Below are 22,465 nucleotides of genomic sequence, written 5' to 3'. Positions count from 1 at the left end.
TAGAAGGGGTAACGCCCCCGGTCGGGTGCCTGCCGAACCGTTTATTCGTGCCGGAGGAACTACGGTCTGAGGTTATTCAGTGGGGTCATTGTTCCAACATAGCCTGTCACCCAGGAATCAATCGCACAAGGTTTTTGGTTAAGCAGAGATTCTGGTGGCCACGGATGGCCCGCGACATTCACGATTTTGTATTGGCTTGCTCGGTATGTGCCACTGGTAAGACTTCCAATCGCGCGCCAGATGGGTTACTCCAACCGCTGCCAGTCCCTTCGAGACCCTGGTCCCACATCGCTCTAGATTTTATTACCGCCCTCCCGCCCTCCCAGGGCAACACGGTTGTTTTGACCGTGGTGGACCGGTTCTCGAAGGCGGCTCATTTCATTCCCTTGCCCAAATTGCCGTCAGCCAAGGAGACAGCGGTTGCCGTCATAGACCACGTCTTTCGTTTACATGGCCTTCCGATTGACGTGGTCTCTGACAGGGGTCCCCAGTTTGTGTCCAAATTCTGGCAAGAGTTCTGTAAATTACTGGGCGCGACTGTTAGCCTGTCCTCTGGGTTTCACCCTCAGAGCAATGGCCAGACCGAGAGAGCCAACCAGGATTTAGAGAGAATGTTACGGTGTTTGGTTTCCAAGAATCCGACTTCCTGGTGTCAACAACTGTCTATGGTGGAGTACGCCCACAATACGTTACCAGTGTCATCCACGGGCCTTTCTCCGTTTGAAGGTAGTGTAGGATACCAGCCACCTGTTTTTCCCAGTCTGGAATCCGAAGTCGCGGTTCCCTCCGCACACGCTTTTGTCCAGAGGTGCCACCGCACCTGGACTAGAGCCCGTGAGACTCTACTCCAGGTGGGGGCGCGCACTAAGGCTAACGCCGATCGCCACCGGTCTAAGCCCCCCGTTTACGTCGTCGGTCAAAAAGTGTGGCTTTCTACTAAGAACATTCCTCTCCGTTCCGTCTCGAATAAGTTAGCACCCAAATTCATTGGCCCGTTCACTGTCACCAAGATTATTAGTCCGGTGGCAGTCCGCCTCAACCTTCCTCCAGCGTACAGGAGGATACACCCCGTGTTCCATGTCTCCAAAATTAAGCCTGTGTTTCGATCAGCAATTAACCCGCCTGTACCGGTTCCCCCACCGCCGCGTCTTGTAGATGGGGAACCGACGTATTCGGTTAACCGTATTCTGGACACCAGGCGGAGGGGACGAGGATTCCAGTATTTGGTGGACTGGGAAGGTTACGGTCCGGAGGCGAGAAGTTGGGTTCCTGCGAGAGACATACTAGATCACTCCCTTATTGATGAATTCCATCGACAGGTAAGGGAGTCTGGGGACGCCAGGAGGCGTCCCTAGGAGGGGGGGTACTGTCACGGTTCATGAGTGCGCTGCTTCCTGCTTGTCTCGTGCATTTGTTATTGTTGTCTGTGTGCCATGTGCGTGTGTGTGTGGGTGTCACCGTATCAATTATCAGTCAATCATCTCATCTGTAATCAGCTCGGCGCCAGCTGCCACTCATCTCCAGTTCCTTTAAAGACTCACTGAATTCTTCTCTCATTGTCAGATCGTTGGTCGATGTTTGTGCTGTGTTTCCTGTTTCCCGTGAGTTGGTTTCTTCCTGGAGTCCTGTGCTGTGTGTTCTTCGTGTCTGGATCCTGTCTTCACCTTCACGCCGTTTCACCGCCGGATTCATCGCGGCCATCTAGTCCCTGCGCCACCCTGCTTCAGCCGTCTGACCCTCACCATCTGCCTGAGTCTGCACTTCTGTGTTTAAGTGTTTAATAAACATACATTCTTGAGATCGCCTGCATTTGCTTCCTTTTTTCCAGTGCGTCATGACAATTTTAGGGACTCCCTTAAATCGAAATTGGCCTCTCAGCTTTGAGAGGGGTTGTGTTAGGGGGCGGAGTCTGTTTGACCCACTGCCCCGTCTTTCAGTAGTCATTTCCAACTTGGACTCTGAAGTGACCAGTCGTGTTTTCTGTTTGGGAGGTGAAAAGGGGCTGTTGGGTTTTTTTGTGTCTTTATACTTCTAAACCATATTTTGAAGCATCATGGTTTTAGGCCTGTAAAAATACAGAATATAAAGAAATAACTATATGACTAACTGTGAGGTGAATGAGATATACAATTTTGTGTCTTGTTTTAGTGTAATAACCGTTTTTGTAAAGCAAGAGTTGTATTAATGTTTATAAAAATAGTTTGAGACATATTTTAACTACTGTTGCATGATGTGTTTAATGCATACGTATTGTAACGGTCACTTGGAGATTTTTGAGATAGAATGTCAACTGCTCATGTAGGCTACGTAGAGGGTATGTCCGTAAAAGTTTTGATTAAAAACTACTCACTTATGTATTTTTTAACTGTTGTTGTTCACGTTTGAAACATTGTTTAAAACATAATTTACCATTTTTCTGATAGGCTATATTTAAAAGTTGTTCGTGAAAGACATTCTATAACTTGTTTTAAATGATTTAACGTTGACTTTTATGTTTTTAACGTGTTTTAAAACCTGTATACGTAGGATGACATTCTAGCTTGTTTTACATTTTTCTGATAGGCCTAGCTTTAAATACTAGCCTATACACCTATGAGTTTTAAAGGTCTGTATCATTTTATTGAAGTTAAAGTTATTTTATTATTAAAGTTGTATGTGAAAGTGTTACATGTGAGTGGAAAATGTTTGCCTACCGCTTAGGTTTCACAGTTTTAAAGTTAAAAAGCACATCGTTTTTTGAACAGAATCATTATTTTTTACTCCAAAAGCGCATTCTCAAACAATGATCGGATTTCTCCACTGGGTTAGTTGGATTATCTTATCGAAGAGTGAATAAACCAGTAAGTTAGTGAATATAACTTAACTAAAACATGAATTAACTTTAACTTAACTAATAATTTTAACTATTAATTTTAACTAAAATCTAGCTATTAATTCTAACTTTTTCAGATAACGTTGTAAAACGTACGGATACTAAACCATTGCATTTGAACTTTATACATACATTGTTTTTTAAAAGTTTTTAAATGATTGTGGAAAACAAAACTCTTCTTTAATTAAAAACAACTCACTGATCTGCTACCCAATACATAGTTGGCTTGGGAGGGGTCTTGATGTGGGAGGAGTCTTGGTGTGGGAGGTGTCTGGGGTGGGAGGTGTCTAGGCGCGGAGTCTACGTGTGGTCAGTGGGCAGACCTCTGATACTCCATTCTAACTTTTGGGATGTAACCGTGTGTACGCTTTTCGTTGAACTCCTCACAAGGACATTGTAACTTTTGAAATTAAAATCTCTAAACCTTTGGATATGGATAAGCATTTCGGATATATCTCTGGTCTTGGATATATCCTAGTTTTTGGATTAATCTTTCGAGCTTTGGATATACCTTTCGGATATACATCTGGATATACATTTGATGTGGAATATACCTTCGATATAACTTTGGAGATAATAAGAGTTTTGGTTCTCTTTCAACAAATGGTATGTAAAAACGTAAGTCAGTTTTTAAATGTACGTATGTGTTAAATGCGTTTAATATGTTTTAATATTTGTTTAATGTTTGATAACTTTTTTACATTTTGATAACTTTAAGAAAATGCTATATTTAACAATGTTTTTAAACTAGTTTGTGTTTTATGTAGCAGTTTTACAAATACTGTGTGGATGGATACATTTACTTTTCTGTAAATTATAGATTTTTTAACATCTTAAAGTAACACTTACTCATTTTTTAATAACTCTTTTAGAGAAAAATACAATTTTAACTTATTTCATTAATGTTTTAAAAGTGATGGACACTTCCTATTAGGGCTGTCAATCGATTAAAATTTTTAATCGCGATTAATCGCATGATTGTCATGAGTTAACTCGCGATTAATCGCATTTAATCGCACATTTTTTTATTTGTTCTAAATGTACCTTAAATTATTACTTTTCAAGTTTGTAATACTCTAATCAACGTGGGCATGGATAAATAGATGCTTTATGCAAATGTATGTTTATTATTGAAACCATAGTCAATATAGAGCATAAGGAGGAGACATGTTTCAAAGGTCATAGATGTTTTTCAAAGAACTTGTTCATGTCTAGACACATGTAGAAAGAACAAAAAAATGCCAGGTTCCCATTACTTCTCTTTCTTTGCACTGAGCAATTTACTAACACAAACATGTTTAGATTTTTTGCATGACAGGGGCAGCTCTTCTAAAAATGCTAAATGTAGGCTACATTAATTATTTATTATTACATTGTAGTTTGTCTCTCTCTGTGCTCATTTTGATGAAGCTAAATTCTCAATAAAAATGTTTTCATTGGTATATTTTACTGTTTCTGTTGTCAACGGAATGAATTTGAAATGGTGACTGAAACGCGACCCATTAAGACATAACCAGCTCTTCCTTCTAAGATGTTAAGTTAATCTGCACAAAAATTCTGATAATCGAGCCGTCGTCTGGTGAAATCAAATACACATAAGATAAAGACAATATCTGTGCTCTGATTTCGGCTATACTTGTAAAATTAGAGAAGCAACATGTGAATTAAAGAGCTGCTCCTCCGCGCGAGACGCAGAGAGAGAGAGAGAGAGCGAGAGAGAGAGGCGCGTGTGCGTGCTGAGAGAGCAGTACCGGTGTCGTGCCGAAAAGTGATGGTCCGCCGAAAATTGATTGCGCCCAGTCTCTTTACGTCTACAGCTGGATCAAACAGACATAACGTGCAAATTACCATCAGTTTATGTCCGTGGTAATAGCAAAGGTATGTCTGTGTGATACTTTAACATTCCTTTTAACATAATAATAACAATTGTGGCCAAACAAGTGTTTGCAGTTTATAGCTTAATCAGGTATGACATTTACATGATTATAGGAAATAATAGAAGCCTGTTGTTGCCGATGGAAGTGTTTGTATTTGGAAAACGGACTGTAGCCTATAATAACATGACTTAGGCCTACTGCTGAGCTATATATAAAATAAAAGACATGTTCTCTTTTGCAATTATCCTTATGACTCTGCATTATTTTACCTGCTGTGTACCAACCAATCCAGCCCTTTTTACCTGTTAAAATACCTTCAAATGTCGAAAACAACCCATAAGATGCAGTATTCTACTTACAACAAAATGATTGAAGCCTCTACTTATTGCAATAAATAATGCAATCAATTTTCGGCAGACCATCACTTTTCGGCACGCATTACCGGTAGATTCTCAGAAACTAAATAAGGTTTGGGCGCTTTGTTGAAGGGAAAAAAATCGCTAAAAGGGTCTGCAATGTCGCTAAGTTGGCAACACTGTGTATCTCCATTTCTCCAACTAGGCGTTGGGCCACGGGTCAAACAGAAAATACGCGCTGCGTTAATCGCGCGTAAAAAAAAAAAATAGTGCCGTTAATATGATTTTGCGTTAACGCGTTATTAACGCGCTAACTTTGACAGCCCTACTTCATATGTAATGAAATTACATCTGTCTTCTTTAATAAATAAAAAAAAACACTGATCTCATCTCTGATTATGTCTTTATTGTACATTTCTTAAAAAGTTTTAATATACATTGTCATAATGTTATTTGTTAAACAATATGATGTTTAAACATTATTGTAACCGGATATATCTTTGGAGATAATAAGACTTTTGTTCTTCTTTCAACAAGTGAAATTGTGAAAACGTAAGTCAGTTTTTAAATGTACGTATGTGTTTACGCGTTTGATATGTTTTAATATTTGTTTAATGTCTTAATACTAATACATTTGATAACTTTAAGATAATACAATTTAAACTTTTTCATTAATGTTTTAACATTTTACAAATGTATGAATGTTAAAGACGTGTATTTTAACTCTATACAACGTTTATACACCTTTGAACACTATGTAATTGTGAAAATACAACTTTTCTTCAAATGTATTAGAAAATAGAACTATTTGCTCGATATAATTTTAATACATGTTGTTTTAACGTTTTAATGTGGATCGTGGGAAAATTCCCACGGTCACATGACCTGTACAGAAGTGGGGGTGGGTGGGGATGTTATTTTCCCACGGTCACGTGACTTGTCCGGAGGTGGGAGGGATGGGGGTAGAAAGGGGCGGGGCAAGCGTGGGAATATTCCCACGGTCAAAAAGGGCAAAGGGCAATAAATCACTCAAAGTGACAGAAGCCGCCCTATATTCTCTCTCTTACCAGGCTAAATGCTTGTTATATACTGTATTGTAGGTGTGAATGTTTTATTAAACTGTCTTTCTTTAGTAATTGTTAAGCTAAGCATGATTATTCAGGGGACATTTTAAAAATACAACTTTTTATATGCATTTCATAAGATTCAAGATCAGACACAGGAGGAAACGGGAGATAATCGACCCAACACAACCTACTGCACAGTAAGACAGCACCAAAAACCAGCAGTCCCTGTCGAAACAGACCATACAATTTATTCAACAGTGTGCAAACAACCAACCAATAAACCACCCACCATTTCATCTGAAGACGCATAACATGAAAATATGTTTGTCACATGGGGAAGTTTCACAAGGGCTGATCTCAAAATGGCATTCAGCTCTTACTATCTCTGTATGGTAGAAAAATAAACAGTAAGCTAGTAGCCTAGGCTATTCTGAAATTTAGCCAAGGCTTTTTGTCCAATTAAAATGGGTTTCCTCTAGCATTGGTTTTGTAGTATTGGTTTCAAACATCCAGATCAGGGCTGCATTTCCCAAAAGCATCGTAAGCCTAAGTTGATCGTAGAACAATTGCCACCAATGGTCTATACGTTCAACTTAGGTTTAAGATAAATCTCAGCCCTGAACTTCCAAACCTATAAGGTGATCCCTTTACATTCTACATGGTAGTGGTTTCACTGTGCGTTGAAATCATTCTGTGGACACTGTGTCCATTCACATCCAGCACATGAGCAATATCCAAAACTGATTGACCAGATTTAGCCTTGTCATCCATTAAAATCATCCTTGGTTGCAGATGACAGCTTCTTCCACCTGGTCATTTTTACTAAAACTCTCAAAATAACATCTAATAATATCGCTAATACCTGCCACACAGTGATTTATTGAATTATAGGCTGGAGATAAAGAGTACAAGCTTGGTATCACAAATTTGGGTAAAAATAATGTTTGTAGCCTATATGTTTCATTGCGTCATGACAAATTAAACAATTGAAACATGAAATGTACATTAGTTTTACACTCACATCATGCATAAAAAATATTCAATAAATATTTAAATCAAAAGCTTAAAGTGTGAAGAAGCCAATTTTTCTAAGAGGGACATCACTTTTGGCCACTACTGTAAGGACCACCCATCAGCCCAACAATGGAATCCAACGGCTTGGGTCAAGGTATAATACGTGTAGTAATACTTAATTTAGTAGAATTTAGTTTCAGTTTTACTTCAGCTCTATGCTTAATCTGACTCCAACTTCAAATGATTATTAAATTTAGACTTTTTCCAATTAGGAACTAATCACAAATATTGGTTATGTATTAATTTAGATATTTGATTATTCTGGGTATCCCATACTTTCAATTATTTGTTCATTAGGGACCCTCACGTCAGCTGGTCGTGTTCTCACAGACACAAACTCACCAGTTCTGATCTTAGTCAGAGTGTGCAGGGTGAACTAATACATTTGAGTGTCACTATTTCCATGCATCTTGCAAGTAGCAGGATGTGCTGCTAAACGTGTAAAAATTTATCAGAAAGTATATTTGGCTGAATTCATAAGTGGTTTATTGCAACGCTGTATAGCATGAGAAAGGAAGGAAGTGGTGTAACTTGTTATACGTAATTTTATTTGTTAAAAACTATTAAAAACCCTTTGAACAACACACACTTTGTTTTTTCATGTTATATGGGGACTTAATGATTTTTATCATGTACAAACTGTAAATTCTATCCCCTAACCATATACCCTACACAGAAACCGTCTGCATTTTTACATTTTCAAAAAAACAAACATAATTTAGAATGACTTATAATCAGTTTTCCTCATTGGGACCAAAGTTCTAGGGCTTCACTAGGTTTTCTGGGCCCCGTAGAACTCGGCCCCAATGGCCTGCACACAGTATACCCTTTCCTCCACCTCAGCACCACGTCTGACTCTGAGGCGGAAGAGGAACTTCTATGTTCTACACACTTCATGTTTCCGCTTTTACACATAGGAAGCCACAGCATTCTTTTCAAGTTTCATTTTATCTTTTTAGTTTGTTACAATGGGAGTAAATCATCTACTTGTATTATTTCTTTTTCTTCTGACCTTCAAAACAGGTAAAAAAGAGACATGTTTGTTATATAACTGTTGATTAATAATGATTATTGTGACAGTGATGATTGCACAGGGCGAGGCTCAGACCACCATATTTATTAACATATTCTCTAGGCTACCTCTTTATATTTTTAATCAAATTATAAAATGTACACTTATTTTGTTTAATCTGTGTTTTTTATTATTCATTTGTAAAAAATATTCTGAAAGAAACTTACCACACTTCAGTTCTTATTTTAGACCTCTATTAATCATTTTTTTTTTTTTTTTTATCATATATCAGGCGTGAAGAGTGTTGTGTAGGGGAGAGATTGTTAGTCACTAAATGTTTTGCAGTTCTGATCAGTAAGGTTTACACAGCTCTTACTAGCTTGTTACACAAAGAGAGTGGGAACCTGAAAATGAGTTCTGAACTTTTAAAAAGTTTACTTAATGTGCTATACCACAGGAACAGGACCCTGGTAACTTACAGTAGGACCCTTTTCATGTGTTCGTTGTGTGCCATATATAGTAAATATGGGGAACATATACTTACCCTGGTAAATATGCTCCCTAAGAAAGTACACGAATTTATACAACTGTAGCCTAAAAGATTATAAAGATGTGTATTTGAGTTATAACTCTTGGATGCGTTGTCTGCCTGTGTACATGTACAGTACACATGTAATGGAGTATCTTTTGAAAGGCTATAGATGCGTCTCATTCAGCTACCCAGCTCTCTAGGTCGTGAATCAGTATATTGTAATTCAGGCACTGCTGAGGAACCTCACAACACACAGACACTGATGACTATTTCTGCTGACATGACAACAACCTCGTTGTACAAGCTACTCTCTAGCTACTGGTATTAATGCACAGCATCAGTGCAAATATCATTCTGACATTATTTGTTTATGTTATTGAAAAGTACATTTTGTGTATCACAAATTGTGGCTGTATTAATCGCACTATGCCAGAGAATCCCAGCAAACACTTATTTATGAACAGTGTTGGGCATGTTAGGCTACTTAAAAAGTAATCAGTTATAGTTACTTCTCACAAATAGTAACTGAGTTAATAACTGAGTTACAAGTAACTATTGTGTAACTATAATAAAATGTTCAAACATGTCAAATAAAGTGGATGCCCCCAATATTAAATATATTATATGAATGAACACTAAATAGAATAAATTATTATTATTATATTGTACACTAATCTACACTATTTTAATGTTGCTGTGGGACAATGTTAGAGACACCTATTAAATTAAATATATTATTATTTGTAAATATTATCATTACTATAGTGGAACAATAAAACACAATAGATGGTTTAGAACTTTTGATATTTATTGCACAGACTACAACTGGTCAACAAATAAGTCTAAAAATGAATTGTGCTTCTTAAGAAATGTACCAAAAATGAATAAATAATAATAATAAAAAAATATATACATTCATTTTTTTGTGTGTGCAAATTAAAATGATAAAACTTTCACATATATTTCACTTTCTGGAAGACAGGAGAATGAACCCTTTATAGTAAAAGGAGTCTCTCTCCAACATCACAGATCCAGTGCTGCTTATGTATCTGTGCTCCTCCCCTTCACCATCAGTCATCTTAGTCATCTCAGGCACAAGCTAATCTACCGCAGCTGATAACAGTCTGAGTTCCTGCATTATAGTGGAAAAGAGATCGAATGTGCCGAAAACAAACCAAAATAGCACAATATATAAAAATATAATCAACCACAATACACATGATATAATACACCAACATATGTCTTGGACATACCACTGCTTTAACACAAATAAAATCATTTATGCCATCTCAACTCAGATGGATTAAGTAAACTGAATGAACAATTAATTTGTTTGATTAATTAATGTAAATTGAATACATTTCTTTTTGAGTGCCCTTTTTGATCCAGATATTTCAAAATGAAAACACTGAGTTACAGTAAGACAAAGAGCAACAGTTTCAGGTCAGTTTAACATTATGCAATCATTGAATGAGAAATCTGTTTCAATGCTGTTAAATCAACATTATTTATTTAAATAAAGTGAACAGCATAAAAAATAACGTTTTGAGTGTTGTAATACACATATAATATTTAATTTTCATAATTATGTCACCTCCTCCCTATTTTGATTATGTGGGTCAGCAGTGACAAATAGCTCCATATATGTGCATTATACCTGTATTACATTTTTTTATATGCTATTCTCTATTTAAAAAGAAAAAGTTTTGAAAGGAGTATTTTTAAATGTAAAACATTTGATTTATTTGAGCATGCTCATTTCAGAAAAATGTGTACAATGGCCCTAGTGAATTCACCAGCTGTACAGAAACTCTTTCTCTCTCTCTCTCCTCAGGGTTCAGTGCTGAGATCTCTGTGTTTGTGAAGACGGGAGATTCTGTTCAACTGGATATACAGACACAGGATCTACCAGAGTTTTATACTTTATCCTGGAGAAATGATAAATCAGAGAATATAGTTGTGTATATAGGTGGAACTAAAGTAAAACCTCACTCTTCCTACAAGGACAGAATGGATTTCAATGATAAAACCTTCTCTCTCACACTGAAGAACATGCAGAAGACAGACACTGGACTCTATACAGCAATAGCAAGTGGAGAATCAGAGAAAAATATTTCTGCATACAGAGTATCTGTTATGGGTGAGTGTGATTTTGCTTGCTGTTTTCAGATCATAAGACTCATTTATGTTCAGTCTTTTATTCTTTTGACTGTTGTACAATACAAGTAGTGAAATTAAATGTAAAAAATAAATATTAAACATACTTCAAAATTTATCTGCCAACGTTTCAGTCAGTATATTCTGTAAACAGCTATAGGAATTTGACAGCTTACAACAGAGTGATGTATGATATTGTTAAAAAATAAATGTGTGTTTCAGACGCTGTTGATGCTCCTGTTCTGACTGTAAACTCAAACTGGTCCAGCAGTGACTCCTGTACTGTGAACTTCACATGCAGAGCTCATGACCTCATGATAAACTCTAGCTATCAGAACAACAGATGCTCTCCACAGGAACAATTCAATACTCTCATCCTGCACTGCAGTGAGGAATCCATCATCTGTAACCATAGCAACCCAGTTAGCTGGAAAAAAGACAGAATAAATATTACACAGCTCTGTGTCAAAGGTAACCGGTCAAACACACACACACACACACACACACACACACACACACACACACACACACACACACACACACACACACAAACATTTAGTAATCCTATTTAGTATCATAACTGCTTAACTGACAACTACAGTTCTTAATTATATGTTTCTCTTTTTCCAGAGAATGAGGAGACTAAGCCACTGCTCCAGTATTGGCTATATATTTTGGTGCCAGTGGCAGTGGGGGCAGTGTGTCTTTTGGCAATTGCAATTATAGTCCTTCTCTACTGGAAGTGTAAAAAAGGTATGCCCATATAGCCTCTTATACATATTTTCAATGGAAAACATCTCTGTTCATCAATTTGATCAAGTACTTATGTACTAAAATAAGTAATTGAAAATTAAGTTAAAAATAGGTTTACACCATTTTTTTTCTCTTTTGGTCAATTTTAATAATGCAGAATACTGTTTTCTCCTACCTTTAATTCAGTAAACACTCTCATATCATTGTTTAAATATCAGTTAGCGACCAACTTAAAAAAAAATCTGTTCATCTTAAACTATTCTGCTTTTTCCCAGTTAAATTCATATTCACCTCAAGACAATGTAACCTTTTCAGGTTTAAATATGACAATGTTTTGCACATTCAGAAATGTATTTATTCTTTGGTGCCAAAAAAGAAGGAAAGGAAAACAACAAATTCAAGAATATTCAAAATATTTAGCAAAATATTAAATGCAATACAAAGGGTTACTATAAAGACTAATGCAATTATTATCTTTATTTATAACTTATAAATTATATACACTACACCTGTTGTTTATACCATGTACTTGGTGTAAGAAACCTTTCCTGTAAAAAAAAACAAAAAACTTTTCTATCCAATCAGATGCAGAAGGTCTACAAATTAGAAGACACACTGATTAGAGCAGTTTGACAGTTTGAGAAATTAATACATTCCCTTTTATTTTGATGTTGATATATTATTATACATTCTAAACCTCATAGGTGCCCAACAGGCTGATAATACAGTCTATGCTCAAGTTGAGGTAAGATTCACATTACTATTCATCATTTTGTTTGCAGACTTTATGGATATGTTGTCATGCTGTTATTTTTATTCAAGTTATGTTTTATATTCATGTTATCAACATGAATAATTGGTTTCATATTTCCTTGTTATATTTGATGTCAAATTTGTCTAGCAAACGTATTACTATGCAGAATATAATCTAAACAAGATGCATAACCACATTATTTAACCCATTAACCTATTATTTACCTGAAGGCAATGTTTAAATTTGCATAGCAGAAAGTGTTTAGATGGTTATATACATTTATAAATAAGAACTATTATTGCTGCTTACTTTATAATTAAACCTTATAATTAAACCTTCTCGAGAAAACATTGATATGCCCAAATCCTGAATTAATCCTTCTGCAACTAAAATCAACAATCTTAATTGATTACAATTTTACTTTTTTGCCACCAGCAAAGATTTGTTTCTCTTGCTAATAGAACAAGAGTAATATAATAATACACGTCATGCATACAGGTTCACAGTGAAATAGATAAAACTTTTCGATTGCTAAAAAGGTATGTTCTTTATAGTATGAATGTGTGTAGTATAAATGTAATCCAGATGTACCACATTCGCCATGTTGTCATTATCATGTGACCCACCAGTGTCAGTTGCGTCGCTTCACTGCCATTCACATCCAATCCTCTCCCGTGGCCTCATGGGATAGTGAAGTCAACACTGTATGTGCACTTCAGAATTTCACTGGAAGTATTAAGACTTATATAGACTTTTTGTCTACTCTTTTATGAGTTCGGACATACTACTCTTGTCACATACTGTTTTTCACCTACTATATTAAGAAGAATGACCATTCGCTTCTCTTGTCCTGCCTCCTTGTTTCCTTTTGCCACGTCCACTTGTTTAGTCCTTTTCTGAATTCAGAACAGCATACTACACTTATTGCTGCCATAGAAAAATATTGTAAGAATAGTAAGAGTAGCTAATAGAATTCAGAGTTCTGAATTCAGAATCTGTCTAGTCCTCGTTTGACTAATTGTCCTTCCTTTCCTCAAATGTCCTCTGGATTGTTTTGTGCCTGTTTGTTCTGAGCTTTTCACTATTTTAGTCCTTGCTATAATCTCTATATTAGTTCCCTTTCGTAAAGGGAACTCCCGCTGCATCGATACTCCATACTTTGGGGAATGCCTTCGGCATGAAGCGTCTGAAGCCAACTATGCAACTATTCCAATCGTGATTGGTGCAACGTCATTACGTCACCCGTGACGTCGCATGTGACGGTGATCCGGAAGCTATAAAACGGCCACAGGAACCAGGAAATGTTAGCTTCTGGTCTTCAGCAAGCGCTCTATGTTTCAACTTGTCTGTTCTATTTGGTGTTGTTTGTCCCGTGAATATATTTAGAAGCGATGGCGACTGAGAAACAATTCAGGCAGTGTGCGTCCCCTTGCCCACATTTCTTGGCTGAGGGTGACACACACTCGCTTTGTGTTGTTTGTTTGGGAGCGGAGCATGCACAGGCAGCGCTCGAGGGTGCTGTCTGTGCTAACTGTGAAAGCATGCCCCTGAGAACGCTCCGCTCCCGGCGTAACATGTTTAATGAGGCTGGCCAGCCTCGCGATCCCCGTGGATCAGGTCCCGCGTCTGTCGAGGCAGCGCGGCGTCTGCATTCATGGGGATTGCAGAGGGACCTAGTGGATAACGTTGAGACGGCTTCGGCCCTTTCTCAACGTTCTGAAGCTAGTTCCCGTTCCGCTCAGGGGACGGAAGCCCGCGCTGCGGCTTCTTCCGTCCCCAGAGAGGAACCGATGCTCAAATTATCTGGTTCCGAGGAGCTAGATATTTCGGCCATCGAGGCAGGGGAATGTGAAAGATCGCCACCCCATTCCCCTGCCTATGAGGAGCTGCTAGAGGTTGTGACTCGAGCAGTGGCCAAGTTAAACATCGATTGGCCCGCTGAGGTGCAGGAAGCGACAATAAAAAGCAAGCTCAATGAGCGCTTCCTGCAGCCTCGGTCACAACCTCTACGCCGGAGTCTGCCATTTTCCCCGATCTTCACACTGAGGTGTCGAGATCGTGGGGAAAGCCCTTCTCCTCGAGAGTATCTGGCCCCAATGTACACATATACTCAGATATTATGGGTGCCAGGGAGGAGGGCTATGGGATGATGCCCAGGGTTGAAGAGTCCTTTGCCACACATCTCTCCCCTGATGCTGCATCATCCCTGCGGGCTCCGGCGCTTCCCACCAAGCCCTGCCGTACAACATCGGCCTTGGTCGGGAAGGCATATATGGCGGCGGGTCGGGCTGGTAGTTGTCTGCATACAATGGGGCTGTTGCAGGCATACCAGGCCGACCTCCTCAAAGAGGCGGACGACAGCGGGGAGGTCACATTCGACGACGTCAGGGAGATGCGTCGAGTGGTTGACTTGTCTCTCCATGCTACCAAGGAGACGGCCCGTGCCATCAGCCGCTCCATGTCAGCTCTGGTAGCCACGGAGAGACATTTGTGGCTGAATTTGTCGGGCATCGGGGACAAGGACAGGGCTTGTCTCCTCGATGCCCCAGTTTCGCCTTCTGGCCTTTTCGGCGACGGTGTCAATAACGTCGTCGAGAGGTTTCAGGAGGCGAAACGACAATCAGCCGCTTTTAAGGAGTTTATCCCCCGCCGTCGTCCCAGGTCTCGTGGGTCTGCTGCCAGGGGGCAGTCCCACGAGGCCGCCGCCAGCTCCTCATACCTGCTTAAGCAGAAGGAGAGTGTTGCTTCTCGTGCTCCCCCCCAAGGGGCCCGGAGACAGAGGCAACACTCTCAGCCGAAGCCTTCTAAGTCGAAAACAGATCTGAGGACTGTTATTCAGGCTAAGAAGGCTTCGGCTAAGAGGCCATGATGGGACGTCCAGGTCTCTGAGGGCATCCTCTCCGTGTGGGCTTTTTAAATCTTCGCTCCGCGGAGCCCTCAGGAAATCGATGTTGCTTTCCGCCGCCAAGTGCGCCTCGGGATGCATCGACTTCCAGCGAATATGTCACAAAAAAGGTTCCTATAAAATCTATGGTTCTGAAACATTCGCTACCTCTCAAGAGACCTGGAAAAGAAATAATTCGGTTAGTTCCTGCCAAAAGATTGCTTCAGGTCACCGAAAGTGTAAATAAAAATAAATAAGGTAATGATGTTGTGGATTTAATACCTGAGGTCAGTCCTGAGAGACTGATTCCCTTAGTAGATTATTTAGACACCTGGAAGGGTCTTCAACAGGGACGTGCACAGACATTTTGAGGGGCAGGGGCTCAATTGAAATAAAGGGCACTTCTCAAAATAAGTTTTTTTTTTTTTTTTTTTACAAAAAAGTGTATATATATATATATATATATATATATATATATATATTAACGCAACTCTGACTTCCTTTTAAAAAAAAAATATTTAAAAAGTTAATTAATTTTATCTTCCTCAAACTCAAACTCTTCATTGTCAAAAGATGCTACTAGTTTCAAGTATATATTTAGAATAACCTAAATAACTGCATCAAGCAGAGGGGCATGTTTTACTAATAATTTGTTTATTTTTGCACAAGGCACTACATCATTTTAATTATTTTGGTGTTATCAGAATACATAACACTTTAAAATCAACACAAATATTCACTCTAAACTGAAGAGGGCTGTTGCTGCTATTTTGTTAACTTTACTGAAAAAAATCACTGCAAAAATGATTTACAAAATACAAAAATACAGCAATTTAATAAAATTATTACAAAAAAAAGGTCTTCTACTTCAAAATAAAATCTGTTACTTCCATTCCCTGGTTGTCTCTCCTTCCTCCCTTACAGCGGCAACCTTCTGGGGCCATGTCCTTGTAGATGTTTAGGCATGTACACACACACACACACACACACACACACATACACAATAACTGATGGTGACTGACATTGACTTAGTTTCACATTTGAGGCAGGACTGTATCATCATCATCAAATAAAACCTTCAAAATCCACATTTAGATGGAGTTTGTTTTAAACCTACTACACTCTAAAAAATATTCTGTGGCTTAGTAAATATTACAGAAATATTTTAACTTTATTAAAATCTCTGAAAATCTTACTTGATTGTTTGAATTAAACTTACCAAAATAATTGAGTAAAAATTCAATAAAAGCCAATGTCATGTATGTGGTTGTATGGAATACTATTTTATAAAGGTTTAGAAGAAATAAAAAAAGTTAAATTGCTCATAAATAAAAAGTTAATTTATAAATATGATTTTTAATGTTTAATGTTAACTTATTTCTACTCAGTTTTATGTATTAATGTACCAGAACTCAGATTTACTACATTTTTTAGAGTGTATCCTCCATCTGTTTGCATCTGTAGATGTCTTCTAAATTCACCAATTTAGATTTCTAAATTTCAGGGGGAAAGACTCTTAATGTAAGTCATTAACTGGGGACGTTCTGTATGCAAATTAGGCGTCAACTAGTGATAGTTCACTTTGAAATTAAATTTTGGTATGTTTTAGCTTACCTCAAGGGCATCCAAGATGTAGGTGTCTTTTTTTCCGCAGTAGTTTAAATTTTGATATTTTTAGGTCAAACCGTTCTTGTCTGTCAGTCATATAATGATGGTCACGGTCTCAAAGAGGATGCACAGAGTCCAAATTAAAACAATTCCCCATCGTCCAAATTAAACAATTCCCCATCGTAAGTACACATTGATGGCCTAAGACACGAAACGAGCGGTTTGTGTGAGAAAACAAACAGTATTTATATAGTTTTTAGCTCTTATACACAGCCACGGCCAATTGATCTGAGGGCGCGCGCGCATCCTGGTGTGTGGCGTGTACGCAGACTGGTGCATAGAAATATACACTAGATTTCGCCTTAAAGACATTCGTTCCAATGACCTGCCGTAGACAAGGCGAAATCTAGTGTATATATCTATGCACCAGTCTGCGTACACGTCACACACCAGGATGCGCGCGCGCCCTCAGATCACTTGGACGGACCTGATATTTAGATATACTATTCTTCAATAGATATATTTGTTTGACAGGGAAGCTGTGCGCAAACAGGAATATATATTATTTTTCAAAAATAGAAAAAAAGCACTCCAGAAAAAAGGGCACTTTCTCTCCAGTAATAAAAAGGGCAGGTGCTCAAGCCCCCTTTGATGTCTATGTGTGCACGTGCCTGGTCTTCAAAATATATCTCAGTGGGTCCTGAATACAGTCGAGAAGGGATATAGAATCCAGTTCCAGGATAGACCACCTAGATTTAACAGGGTTATTCATACGCTGGTATCTCCTGATCAGGCTCAGATGATGGAAGATGAGGTTCAGACTCTCTTAGCTAAGGAGGCCATAGAATATGTGCCCCTAGAGCAGAGGGATTCCGGGTTCTACAGCCGGTACTTCATAGTTCCAAAGAAGGATGGTGGGCTGCGTCCCATTATAGATCTTAGGGTATTGAATAAATCTTTGAGGAGATTTAAGTTCAAGATGTTAACTATACCTATGATCGTTCAACAAATCAGATCCGAGGACTGGTTTGTGATGATAGATCTTAAGGATGCATATTTCCATATTTCCATCATCCCACAACACAGGAAGTTTCTTAGATTTGCTTTTGGGGGAAAAGCTTATCAATATAGGGTTCTTCCTTTCAGCCTAGCCTTATCCCCCCGCACCTTTACTAAATGTATGGATGTGTCCCTTGCTCCATTGAGACTTCAGGGGATTCGTATCTTAAATTACATAGATGACTGGCTTATTTTGGCCCAGTCGAAAGAACTGGCAATCCAACATCGAGGTGTTGTTTTACGTCATCTGAGGTGCTTGGGGTTAAGACTCAATGTGAAGAAAAGTTCCTTAACTCCTCTTCAGAGGACTACGTTCCTGGGAGTAGAGTGGGACTCGGTTACGATGCGGGCACAATTGTCTCCTGCTCGTATTAATACTATCTTAAATACAATGATGAGTATTAGGTTAGGCCAGGCTATCACTGTCAAACAGTTTCAAAGAGTTTTGGGTCTTATGGCTGCAGCTTCCACGGTAATACCCTTTGGTTTGCTCCACATGAGGGCCCTGCAGTGGTGGCTCAGGAACAAGGGATTTTCTCCTCTGGGAAACCCTTTTCGTGTGATCAGAGTTACGCGCAGTTGCCTTCGTTCTCTTGTCATATGGAAGAAACCATGGTTCCTGTCTCAAGGCCCGGTCTTGGGAGCACCATGTGAGAGAATAACTCTGACTACGGATGCGTCCCTCGCGGGCTGGGGTGCGGTTATGGAGGGCCGTTATACCCGAGGTACTTGGAAGGACCATCATCTCACGTGGCATATTAATCGCCTCGAGATGTTGGCGGTATTTTTTGCCCTGAGGCACTTCCTTGTGGACCTCAGAGGCCATCATGTTCTTGTTAGGACAGACAATATGTCGGTGGTCTCTTATATCAACCGCCAAGGAGGTTTGAGATCTCGCCCTCTTTGTAGACTGGCGCATCACATTCTTCTTTGGTCCCAGGACAAATTTCTCTCTGTCAGATCTATTTATATTCCTGGGGTTGAAAATATGGGAGCAGACATCCTGTCGAGGCGGGGGCTGAGGCCCGGGGAATGGCGGCTCCACCCTGAAGTGGTTGAGCTTATATGGAGAGAGTTTGGCCGGGCGGAGGTTGACCTGTTCGCTTCTCATGAGAACTCTCATTGCCCGCTCTGGTACTCTCTCTCTCACATCATGCTCCTTTGGGTCTGGATGCCATGGTACAGATGTGGCCGAGGTCACGTCTGTACGCTTTCCCCCCGATCGCTCTGCTCCCTGGGGTTCTAGAAAGGGTCAGGAGGTACGGAGTGAGACTGCTCCTTGTAGCTCCGTACTGGCCGGCACGAATTTGGTTTTCGGACCTTATTAGTCTCTTTGAGAGTCCTCCATGGAAAATTCCTATTAGGAGAGATCTTCTGTCTCAGGCTGATGGTACATTATTTCATCCCGACCAGAGTTATGGAGACTATGGGTCTCACTCGACTGTGGGAGCCACTCAACATTGTTTTTGCCCGGCGCTGAGGTGCCTAGATCAGTACCAATGTTTATAGATATCATTGATCTTTAGGACAATATCATGATTCTTCAGGTATTCCATCCTCCATCGCATGTGTCGGATGGTCAAAGTATAGCCTTGGAGGTCCCTAGGTTAGGCCTCAGGCTGAGAGGAGCTAATCCATCTAGTTATGTATTAGGGGTAGGAAATATTTCCCCTTATTTGGAAAACAGTTGATTATCTAAAACCATTCATATCTGAAGTACAAGGTGCGCTTTTGCCTTCACCTCTCAGCTGATATTTTATACTGTCTGGGGTTCCCTTCCATGAGGTCAGTCGAGCCTCCGGCTCCAGACCTCCCCCTCTTACACCAAATCTTTTTGAACAGGCTAGTTGGATCTGTCCTCTACTCATTCTATCATCAGTGTGTATACCAGATGCTTTATACCAGGGTGTTCTTCTCTCACGTCTCGGGTTACGTATGTAACCCTCGTTCCCTGAGTAGGGAACGAGACGCTGCATCCCTCGGCCACACTTTTCGCGCCCTTGAGAATGACTTGCTTTGACCAATTAGAAGCTAACATTTCCTGGTTCCTGTGACCGTTTTATAGCTTCCGGATCACCGTCACATGCGACGTCACGGGTGACGTAATGACGTTGCACCAATCACGATTGGAATAGTTGCATAGTTGGCTTCAGACGCTTCATGCCGAAGGCATTCCCCAAAGTATCGAGTATCGATGCAGCGTCTCGTTCCCTACTCAGGGAACGAGGGTTACATACGTAACCCGAGACGTTTTGTTGTGTCTCCATGTTGTTTTTTTGTACCTGCCTTATTCAGTGGAGTCCAACCAGAGACTTGCTTCTCAGCTTTGCTCTCTTTTCAAGCTGCCTATCACAGCGTGGCAAGCCTAAGCCAGTGCCCATGTACTCCATATACACATACTATTAGTTTTTGATAGAACATTATAAATAAAGTTTTTTTTTTATAATTTGACAATTTCAATATTTGTATTCTTTGTAAATTGTATTTTACATTGTATTGTATTGTTTGACAATTTCAGAGTCAAGAAATGCAGAAGACCAATAATGACAATGGTCATGTATATGATTTTCCAGAACGGGTGAGAATAATCTAAAAAGTTAACAGGCTAAGATTATAAAAAAAAATGCTTCTATTAAATGCTTGTTTTGTAAACTGTAGTTTAGTGAATGTTTGATTAAATTGTCTGTCTTTATTTTAGTAATTTTTCAGCTAAGCATGATTATTAAGGGGACATTTTTATATGTAATTCATAAGGTTCAAGATCAGACACAGGAGGAAACGGGAGATAATCGACCCAACACAACCTACAGTACAGTAGGACAACACCAAAAACCTGCAGTCCCTGTCGAAACAGACCATACAATTTATTCAACGGTGTGCAAACTGCCAAACAAGAAACCACCCACCATTTAATCTGAAGACGCATAACAAAACTGTGTTTGTCACTTGGGGAAGTTTTACAAGGGCTGATCTCAAAATGGCATTCAACTCTTACTATCTCTGTCATATCGGCATATGGTAGAAATAATAAGAACAGTATTCTAGTATGCTATTCTGAAATCAGAATAAAAATCATACAAAATCAGTATAAACCTGCAGATCGATATAATATTGGCCTCACTTCCCATGTTATATTTAATAATTATACATTTAAATTTAAACGGGTATAAAGCCAGACAAGTTAATGCAGTACAGACGCAAATCCAATATTACTTACCTACAGTGATTAGCATAAGTGAACACACCCATGCTAAAGTTGACTAAAAGGAGGAATAAAAAAATTATATTTTGGAAATTGATTTTAATGCCTTAATTTAAAAAAAAGGAGGAAACCTCCAACCTTTAAGGACACCAATTTTCTTTGTGAATGAATAATGTGTCGTAAATAAATAAATGTTCTTTCTTAAAATACAGGGTGCATAAGTCAGGACACCCCTATGGTAAATAGCCCCACATCATCACATAGCCTTCACCATACGATTGGCATGGTTTTATTTCAGTTAGCCTAATAGCTGGTTTGATTTGCATTGAGAGATGATCTTATGGAAAGTACCCCATGCCAATCTCTAGGTATGGTGAAGGCTATGTGATGATGTGGGGCTATTTTAATTCCAAAGGCCAAGGGAACTCTATCAGGATGCATATCCTGGATCCATGAAATAACTGGCCTTTAAAAATAAAAATCTGCCTGCCTTTATTGGTGTCCTCAAAGGTTGGAGTTTTTTTTAATTAAGGCATTAAGATCAATTTCTAAAAGATGATTTTTTTTATTAATCTTTTTAGTCAACTTTAGCATGGGTGTGTTCACTTATGCCTAGTAGAAAAATCACAAGTTCTCTTACGAGATGTTCTCTCGTATTGCGTAAGCTAGCTTACGCTGCGGGAAAGTCTCCTTTCTCAAGATACTGAAGCCAAAAATTATCCTTAATTTTTTAAATCTTGTCAACGCAGTGCGGCAGCCTGCAGACCTAGGGCAGGCGAATCGCGTGCCCATTGGCTGCTCTGCGGCAACTGCAGCAGCCTATGGCTGAGCCTTGCGCGTGACGTCACGTCCAATGAGCGCGCTTGGCGCGCTTAATGCGTCACAGCCCGTCATTAGGGGTGTGGCTTAGCGTATATAAGCAAGGTACAGAGGCTGCTTCGCTGATTTCTGTCTCTTCAGCGAAGCTCTTCGCATCGCATCTCTGAGGAAGCCGCCGTCGAATCAAGCGACCAGCACGCCGAGGATTTCAGCCTGAGGACGCCGGCCGCTTCGCCGCCTTCAGCCTTCCTTGCCTGCTGCGCCATCCGGCATACATATCCTTTCTTGCTCTGTGTTGTGTGTTTTGTGTGTCCGCCGCGACACACTTGCATCTAAAAGAGCGCGAGGCGTTGTTGCAAATGCCTCGCTCATCCTGTGGCTCGTGCAGAGCCGCGCTCAGCGACGGAGACCGCCACGTGGTGTGTGCTCTCTGCCTGGG

The 22,465-nt window shown here is 39.5% G+C and overlaps 1 protein-coding gene across 1 annotated transcript; it reads left to right on the top strand.

Moving 5' to 3' along the window:
- The first annotated feature begins 8,137 nt into the window (after window positions 1-8,137).
- LOC311292350 (CD48 antigen-like) lies at window positions 8,138-21,050 on the top strand. Its single transcript, XM_084412017.1, has 7 exons — window positions 8,138-8,269; window positions 10,625-10,930; window positions 11,170-11,418; window positions 11,578-11,700; window positions 12,405-12,445; window positions 20,524-20,583; window positions 20,760-21,050. Exons 1-7 carry the CDS (start codon window positions 8,215-8,217, stop codon window positions 20,916-20,918), a joined length of 993 nt encoding a protein of 330 aa, XP_084268143.1. The 5' UTR covers window positions 8,138-8,214; the 3' UTR covers window positions 20,919-21,050.
- The last annotated feature ends 1,415 nt before the right edge of the window (window positions 21,051-22,465 follow it).

Source organism: Rutilus rutilus (assembly GCF_951802725.1).
Source record: "Rutilus rutilus genome assembly, chromosome: 6".
Classification (NCBI taxonomy): domain Eukaryota; kingdom Metazoa; phylum Chordata; class Actinopteri; order Cypriniformes; family Leuciscidae; genus Rutilus; species Rutilus rutilus.
The sequence above is the reverse complement of the archived record's forward strand: the minus strand, read 5'-3'. Positions and strand labels throughout refer to the sequence as shown.

Coding starts and splice junctions, on each gene's coding strand:
- LOC311292350 (XM_084412017.1), top strand. CDS start 8,215: ATGGGAGTAAATCATCTACTTGTATTATTTCTTTTTCTTCTGACCTTC. Junction 10,931..11,169: donor ATACAGAGTATCTGTTATGG/GTGAGTGTGATT, acceptor TGTGTGTTTCAG/ACGCTGTTGATGCTCCTGTT. Junction 11,419..11,577: donor TACACAGCTCTGTGTCAAAG/GTAACCGGTCAA, acceptor CTCTTTTTCCAG/AGAATGAGGAGACTAAGCCA.